General features: G+C 41.7%; 1 protein-coding gene across 2 annotated transcripts in view; it reads left to right on the top strand.

Annotated features, from left to right (window-relative positions):
- Cetn2 (centrin 2) overlaps positions 1-4,887 on the top strand; it is a 5,734-nt gene extending 847 nt beyond the window's left edge. For both annotated transcript variants that reach the window (XM_008829502.3, XM_008829503.3), the window contains exons 2-5: positions 1,833-1,991; positions 2,296-2,424; positions 4,069-4,206; positions 4,649-4,887. In XM_008829502.3, the coding sequence (XP_008827724.1) occupies positions 1,833-1,991; positions 2,296-2,424; positions 4,069-4,206; positions 4,649-4,738 (516 nt within the window). In that variant the 3' untranslated portion in view covers positions 4,739-4,887. The remainder of the gene's footprint in view (positions 1-1,832; positions 1,992-2,295; positions 2,425-4,068; positions 4,207-4,648) is intronic.
- The last annotated feature ends 4,115 nt before the right edge of the window (positions 4,888-9,002 follow it).

Below are 9,002 nucleotides of genomic sequence, written 5' to 3'. Positions count from 1 at the left end.
CGTCCCCCTCCCTCCCTCCCTCCATATACATGTGTATATATGTATATCTTTTGCATTTGGCAGAATTGGAAAATCAGAATTCTTCATGTGAATCAAATCACCATGAACAGGTGTTTTAAAGACATTTCTAGAACTAAAATCTAAGAATTCAGGGACAAGTGATCATCTCTACTTGTCTACAATTAGTGAGCTCTCTTTCACAATGAGGTCTCCTCGATTCTAAAATCAGTAGTAAAGAAAACAGAGATAAAGATATGCATGGAAAGATACATTGTTCTTTCCAGAAAACCTGTTATCTCTTAATTTATGAAGCAGATCTTTCAAATTGGTCATTATAAACTGTTTTTCCTTTAAGTACCCAGCCATCAGAACAGTGGAATTAGAACAGCATTTTACTTTATTTTATTTTATCCTCAGAGATAAAAATCAAAGTTGCACAGCATTGCTTTAATTGAATATACAATATGGAATTTTGTGACTATTCATAATAAAACCTCTAAACTTGTTCCTGAAAAACAGATATACCCAGGCCTGGTAGTGAACATTTTTACTCCCAGGACTCAGAAGGTAGAGGCAGGTGGATTTCTGTGAGATCAAGGCCAGTGTGCTCTGTATAGCAAGTTCCAGGCCACCTGGGGCTACAGGGAGACCCTATCTGAAAAAACGAATACAAATTTCCCAAACAAACAAAAAACCCACCACCCACCCCACAAAAACTGATATGGCCTCCCATTTATTATTTTTGAAAAAGCTGGGGACTATAGCCAAGCATGTTGAACATTTTAGCATACAAGATAACATTCAAGGAGTTTTTTTTTTTTTTTTTTAATTTGTTTTTTAAACTGGTCTCACTACATAGCCCTGGCTGGCCTGGAGCTATGTAATCAGACTGCGCTTGAATTCACAACGAAGGGGTGACTCTGCCTCCTGAGTGCTGGGATCAAAGGTATGAGCCACCACTCCAGACCTCAAAAGAGCTTTTGATGCTTCTTTTTAGATGATTCAGTTAAGTTTTTTAAAAACAATTTTAAGAAATAGAATTCCCTAAAGTGTCTTGTAGAATAAAGGTACAATTTGATAAACTTCCTACACTATAAATTTTAAGACGATGTAGTTTGGAATTGCATCCTCTCATGAAAAATAGGTGATGTATGTCATGTAACTCAGAAATCCATATTCATACATTCATTTGCTCTATGTAGTTCTATACAGGAACTATGAGAAAAGAGGTAATATGTTATTTTAAAACAAGAAGTCACCAACTCGAAGTGATATACAATTTATTTGGAGAAATAAATGTGAGGAGACCACATTACAAACAAAAATGATGTTTTAATTTACAGTTACGTTAGAAGACAACCACATTTAAACTAGTAAATTGTTGATCTATTTTCTATTTATGATGTGCTGTAAAAGCTAAAATATATGAATTAAAAGTTTTTTTTAATTGAGAAAATGTTTTTCTGTTTTTACTCACAAAAGTTTATAAGTAAGTGCATTTTATAGAATACAGCATACATTAAAAAATATTTTTATGTATATGAGTGTATTACATGCATGTGTATAATTGCATCCATGTCCTGCAATGGCTGTGAGGTCAGAAGAGGGTGTCGGATTCCCTGGAACTGCAGTTAAGGGCGGTTCGGAGCCACCATGTGGGTGCTGGGAATGAAACCCAGGTCCTCAACAAGAGCAGCCAGCGCACTTCTGCTGAGCCATCTCTCCAGCCCCGGGAGCATACATTTTAAAACAAGGTATAGGTGTCTAAACTGTCATAAAATATGGACTATGTTAGGTAAAAATGTGCTCATGCATTTCTATAATGTCTGAAGGCCTCCAATTTTAAGAAGACAAACATGGCATCAAGTGCCCAGAGAAAAAGGATGAGTCCTAAGCCAGAACTTACTGAAGAACAGAAACAGGAAATCCGGGAAGCTTTTGATCTCTTTGATGCTGATGGAACTGGGACTATAGACGTCAAGGAACTCAAGGCAAGCTGTGCGCGTTCCTGCTATGTCACCTTGCTTTTCTTCTCCCTGTTCCTTGTCTTTCACCTGCTACTTCTTTATCCTCTTCCTGTGAAAAGTAACAGGGAAGGATGCACTGTGTGTTCTTTACCTGTAACAATGATCTAATTGATAATGTTGATTGCAAATATCAGTTAAATTAGAACTCCAGGGTTCCCCAGTCATTCGTATACCATTTAATCCAATGCTGGGTTAATATCCTTGACAGACATTTTTATTGCTACCTCATTTGCATGTGTTTATTGAGATGATCCTGTTTTCGTTGTAGGTGGCAATGAGGGCCCTGGGGTTTGAACCCAAGAAAGAAGAAATCAAGAAAATGATAAACGAAATTGACAAGGAAGGGACAGGAAAAATGAACTTTAGTGACTTTTTGACAGTGATGACTCAGAAAATGGTAAGTTGGCTGAGGTAATCAGCATATTTCCATCCATGATGATAGATACAATGGAATCAAGATATAAAAATAACTTCATTCAAATAAAATCTGTACAGGTGGCCTGACAGAGAACCATATTGTCAACTAAAAGGATGCTTAAGTTCTATTTGGCTTCCTTTAAGTTCACAACATTACGGAAATTGTTTTACCGTGTCTAATGTATCTTCATGATAATCATAAGGAATTAAACCTGTAAACACAGTGGTTTGCAGATACGTCTCATTTTACTTTATTTTAATACTATTACAATTACTAGTTAGCATACAAGGTATCATATATCAGGGCATTTTCAGACCAGTGCTTCTCATGCTGACAATTCATTATCGAAAACTGGAGACACAACAGTTCTAAGCTTTAAACAGGGAGGATTTTTTGGTACTTCTAAGGTTGCCTTCATCTACTCTCTAGATCTTCAGACCCCTTTTAACGGGGCTAAAAGTTTGCAAGAATATAAAGCTGTCACCCCCAACAGATCTGACTCTTGGGTGTGGCTTACCTTTGCCCATTATATACCTGTATAAAGATCGGCCCCTCAAGATCCTCAAAGTGTTTCACAGAGCACAGGTTATACCTCTTTAACAGTGGAGTTGCTTAGAAATTGTCATACCTCCATCTTTCTTTGTGGAGAAAGAGAGAGCAGGAAGCTTACCATTCTGCCACCACCTAGTAAAGGTATTTCACACTCAAGATTGCTTCCTAGATTGCTGTTCTTGGGGGTTCTCTCCACGTTTAGTTCCTGGCATGCACCTTTCAGAACTTCTCGACATTTGAGAACTTTGTGAGATTTTACTCTCTCCTTCTCCTCTGCCCCCACCAGAGAGGTTCCATCTTTTATCAGCCTAAGCAATATGCTTTCCCTAATTATAACTTATTGCCCTCCTTCTGTATTTTAAAAATTAATCTTGTCTTTCTTTGGCTTGTACAGTGTTTTAGATAAAATTACATTTCTTTTTAACCCCTGGGTTTCTGATTTTATTGAGTTCCTTCTCCTTTTCTACACTGGATCATACTTGTTTTCCTGTGACATAGGGCCTGTGTCATGGTGCCCATCACTGGGACCTGTTAGGATGTGAGGCCGGGGAGGGGTCCAGGAGTTAACCTAAGAAGATAGGTCTTCTACGAGTCTCTTTGGCTTCAGGTCTGGTGAAAGTTTTACATGAGAAAGAACAAGAGGGGCAATTAGAAAGAACCTGGTAATACCCAATGTTGCATGTTGGAAAACTAAGCCCCAGCTTCACTTAGAGGCCCTCAGATTCTGCCTGTGAAAAACAGGATGTGGGCTGTCCAGCTGCACCAGGTGTCCTATCCTCCCTATGTGGTTCTTTGCCCTGTCTCCAAACAAGTCTTCATGCCTGTTCTCTAAGACTTCTTGGCTTTTCCACCAAGCAGATATCTCTCCCCATTGAATTCTGAGCCAGTTATGAAATAGCTAATGGGCTAGGAAGTCGATGGGGAGGACATGGCAGTGTGGATTGGAGAACCTAGCTCCCTTGGCTTCTTAACGCTACTCAAGTCAGGATGGTATGAACATGAACAAGAGGGTAACCAGAAAGCGGGAGGGCTGCAAAACATCGTAACTGTGCATTTTATGTTCCACTAAAGTCTGAGAAAGATACCAAAGAAGAAATCCTGAAGGCCTTCAAGCTCTTCGATGATGATGAAACTGGGAAGATTTCATTCAAAAATCTAAAGCGGGTGGCCAAGGAGTTGGGCGAGACCCTGACTGATGAGGAGCTGCAGGTGAGTAAGGCCCTGTTGGAAAGTCTGCTTCCTACCTTGGAGCCCTCTAGCCCCTCTGAGCTCTGTTTTCTCTGGTAGGAAGACCTCTTGGGAGGAAAGCTAGTGTTGTCTCGTCCCTCTGGTGATGAGCTAGTGCTCTTTTGTGAGCCTAACAGGCCTGTGGCTCCTGTTTCCAGGAAAGTTCACATGTGCAGTGAAAGTTGCTCTTTAGGTTTCTGGATCATTCCAGTCACGGTGATCTCCAGCTCTTTTTTGCTTGATACGTATGATAAGTGACTTGGTTTTCAAATAACTTCAGAAACCAAGCTGTCATAAACAGTGGCATACTCAACTTAGGTGACTGCATTCATCTTTCCAAATAGCATTATCCGAAACTTCTCACTGAATCCTTTTGCAATTTATTTATGACTTAATCTGAGATGAGTCCTTAACTGCCACACAGGAGATGATTGATGAAGCTGATCGAGATGGAGATGGAGAGGTCAATGAGCAAGAGTTCCTGCGCATCATGAAGAAGACCAGCCTCTATTGAGATCAATGTTCTTTTTCTACTGCAAGCACATGTGACTAGATTTAGTGCCTACTATTGTGTGAAATCTGGCTTTTGAGAACACAAATCTTTCCTCCCCTCAAGACTTCCCGGGGAACTTTACCCATGACCTTGAATCTATTTGTGATGTTTTGAATGAAAATGTCCCCCATAGGCTCCAAGTATTTGTACATTTTGTCCCCACATGGTGGCACTGTTTTGGGAGGTTTTAGAAGGTGTGGCTGTCCTGGAGGAAGCACGTCACTGGGGTGGGCTTAGAGAGTTCTTAAGCCTTGCCGGATCTCCAGTCACTCTCTTGCTTCCTATGCCTGTGTGGTGATGTGAGAACTTAGCTTCTGCTGCTCCTGCTCCAGCCACCTCCAGCCACCATGCCTCCCCGCCATGACGGACTGTAATTCCCCTGGAACCATAAGCTCAAATAAACTCTTCCTTTTATAAGTTGTTTTGGTCAGTGTTTCTATCACAGCAACAGAAAAGTGACTAATACACTATTTTGACTTTTGGATATTAAGTTCTTTGTACAATTATCTGCTGATCAATTCAGAAAAGAGCACATTATATTAGAGGAGAAGGGTCTTAAAGCGTGCCTGCTGACCACCTCACCTTGCATTCCTTCACACTGGTCATGCATTTCCACACTCATGCAGACAGAGTGTGACTTCTTAGACGTCCCTGTACCCAGGTCACCATAAGCAGTGATCATTTGTCAGTGATCTGCTTTTTCGCTGATACCCAAGTACAGTTTTGTTTTCTAAAACCCAAGGAATGCTTCCTGTGGCATTTGGACATGTGCTAGCACATTTGTCTTAAAACTTTTCTTAGTTTAAGCTCTTGTTTGCTAACAGATGAATTTTTTAAAGGCTTGACTAAATTTTTTGTTTATCAGGCTGCCCTCTATGCAACTGTAAACAGCCTGGTAGATAAAAAACAAAACAAAACAAAACAAAACAAAACAAAACCTTGCCAACTGCCTGTGGACAAAAAATGAAATAATCCTTTGCTACTTTTCTGCTATGAATGTTTCCCTGTCTTCAGAACTTTTGGGTTTATAAAACTAATAGAATTTCCATGTCATCCAATCATAAATGATGCCCTAAAAGTAGTCCTGGCAAAATATAAGGCACAGAATTTTGTGGCTACTTGGTACTTAGACAAGATGGAGAAGGCCAGGCAATTGTGAGAGTTCATTTACTTATAGCACCTTATAGATTCTTGTGGTTGGGTTGAGAAGGAAAGGGACCTTTTCCAGGTGCCCTCTCAGCCCTGCACATGGGTACCTACAGGAGAAGCCCCAGTAACTGGCATTAGAGTCTGTTACATGGTGAGGGTGGGGTGAAGGGAAATGGAAAATGAACAATAGAAAACTTACTGATCTATGCACAAGATAGAAAGAATGGAGTTTCAAACTTCTGGGGGACATCCTAGTCTTCTGGGGGGCATCCTAGTTTCCTGGGGATTAAAAAGGCAGCAACTAGAGCCAGGCATGGAGTTTATGTCTGTAATCCCAGCCCTTAGTTGACTGAGGCAAAAGGATTGCTGGAGTTCAAGGCATAAGTAAGTAGGCTACATGGTGAGCTCCAGGTCATTCTGGGATATAAAGTGAGACCCTGTCTCAGAAAAGCAAAGGAAAACAACTGGATTGATTTGAATCAGGTCAACAATGAGTTATATACACGCAATGTTTTTGTTTAATAAGTTTTTTAAAATTCCATTAGACGTTTTGTTGCTTTTTGATTTGATATTCAACTTATGTACCATCTTGTATTTTCAACTGAGACCCTGTTAAAAAATGTGCTCCCGGCCCTCAATGCTGAGATCTGGCATTCTGGAAAACCCAGGAATGAGTGAGGGGTCACTGGGGAACAGAGAGGGAGAAAAAGAGTCAAGAGAGACCTCAGACTTAGGTTATCGCATGGGTTCAGCTTACTTCCTGGATGGACAATTTGGGGGAAGCTGCTTCCCTGGCTGCCTCAGATACCTTGTCTACAATGGGAGATCTGTGTTTAACAGAATTTCTGGGGATCTTGCTTTAAGGTGTTCAAGAATGACATGTTTCAGAATGACCTCCTTCGTTGTGGCTTATTCACTTCCACCATGTGGGTCCCAGGAAATGAACTCAGGTTGTCAGGCTTGGTGGCAGGCACCTGTGCCCGCTGAGCCATCTCACCAACCTCTCTCGCTTTTTAATTTCTGAAGCTACCACTTACCAAATATAGGTTACTATAGTGTCCCTTTAACTGGGTTCTCTGTCCTGTCTTTTCCCAAGACCTTATTCTCATGCTATTGTCTTGCTCAGCAAAGGCCTTTAGATTGACTTCCACCTGCTTCAAATTATGGCTCTACTCAGCCATAATTTGGGTATAAGACTTAACCTTCTTTAGCCCCACTTTGCTCATCCAGAAAATGGGCATGCCGTGAGAACAAAGGGAGCTGACAGATGTCTATCTACTTCCTACCTAGCAAAGTGCCTCAAACTTGGTGGGCACAGTGGATGAAGGCCCTACCTTCAGCCTTCACCAGATCAGTGAAGTCCTGATGATCACTGTCCATTAGCCTCTTTTCTGTTTTGCCCTAATTTGGATGCTCTATCCCTTAGTAAGAGCCTACTGTTCCAATGGAAATATCTCCATTTCCATCCCCCAAACCTTCATCTTTCTCCTTATTAAACTCTTCAGAGCTCCCTTCTTCCAGAAAACTTTGTTTTTCTTGTTTGTGGGTCCTAGCTATGAGGTTTTTAAAAATATTTTATTTTATGTGTATGCATGTATTGCCTGCATGTAGGTAAGTGTACCAGTGTCGTGCAATGCCCGTGGAGGACAGAAGAGGCTGTCGGATCCCCTGGAACAGGAATTATGGGCAGGACAGTTGTTAGCTGCCGTGCGGGTGCTGGGATTCGAACCTGGGTCTTCTGCAAGAACAGCCAGTGTTCTTTTTTTTAACATTTTATTTATTATTTTTATTTTATGTGTATGCGTGTATTGCCTGCATGTAGGTAAGTGCACCCGTGTTGTGCAATGCTCGCGGAGGTCAGAAGAGGCTGTCGGATCCCCTGGAACTCGAGTTACAGACAGTTATTAGCTGCCATGTCGGTGCTGGGATTCGAACCTGGGTTTTGTACAAGAACAGACAATGTTCTTAACTGATGAGTCATCTCTCCATCCCCAGCTATGAATTTTTTAAATTGAATTTTTGCGATTTTCATACAGTGTAGTTTGATGGTTCTTTCCACCCCGATTAATGGAAGACAGCAGTCTTGCAAATACTTCTCCAGCCACTAGATGGAGATCCAGGACAGAAAGGCCAACCTAGTCACCTCAGCACTGGTTGCAATTCCAGCTGTAGCTTCCCAGTGCCCAAACAGCCTTGAAACATGATGGGAGGGTGCCAAGAGTGGTGGTAAGGATCCTGGTGGGACTGGGGACCCCTCAGAAAGGCTACCAGGCGTGGGCACTGACTGATGAAATGATAGCTCATTTGGATGGATGCCCTACTGAGTCTAATTAAAAGAGAATACAATGACAGCTTTGCATTCTGAGTGGGGGCAATCAGAATTGTTTACCTGCTACATGGCTTATTGAGATTCCCCAACTAGACCGAGCATGGCTCAGGGGAGGGCACAGATGTGCCTTTGGTTTCGCCACAGCCTTGCTTGTGACTTGTGCAATGCTCCATCCATAGTCAGGCTTAGTCTTTGGGTCACAAAGCACAGATTTACTAACTCATTAAAATTTTCTAGCCTTCTGTGGCTGTTTTTCTGACCGTTATTCCTCAATGTTGGTCTTGTAACTTACACCAGAATGTAGCTTCTTTGTAGATCAGGTCTTCATAGGGGTAATAAGATGAGGTCATCTAAGTGAGCACACATCCAATACGACAGATTCTCTTATAGGAAAGGGACATTTGGACACAGAGAACCCCATAGAGGGAAATGATATTACAGAATGTGGCCCTCTGAGCAAAACAGTCTCCGTCAGATCAGCTGTGCTTGCTTGCAAAGGGCCCTCATAGTCAGGTGTGTTGACTATTGACACCCTTCTCTAGAAGGGGCAGGGACTCTCACCCAAGACTCCACTGGCTCCTTTTAGCCATTTGTATGCAATTCTGCCCTAATTGCACGTGGCCTCTGTCTGGGGAGGGGCTAAAGTATGCAGATTGGGGAAGTTTAACAGAATGGGCTTTGATCTAAGCAACTATGGGGAACCATCATCCATGCTGAGCGAAAACTTTCTACTGCTATGGTTTTGAG

The sequence above is a fragment of the Nannospalax galili genome, unplaced genomic scaffold, assembly GCF_000622305.1.
Source record: "Nannospalax galili isolate Female #2095 unplaced genomic scaffold, S.galili_v1.0 scaffold513, whole genome shotgun sequence".
NCBI lineage: Eukaryota > Metazoa > Chordata > Mammalia > Rodentia > Spalacidae > Nannospalax > Nannospalax galili.
Note: the sequence above shows the minus strand (reverse complement) of the source record. Positions and strands in the feature narration are given on the sequence as shown.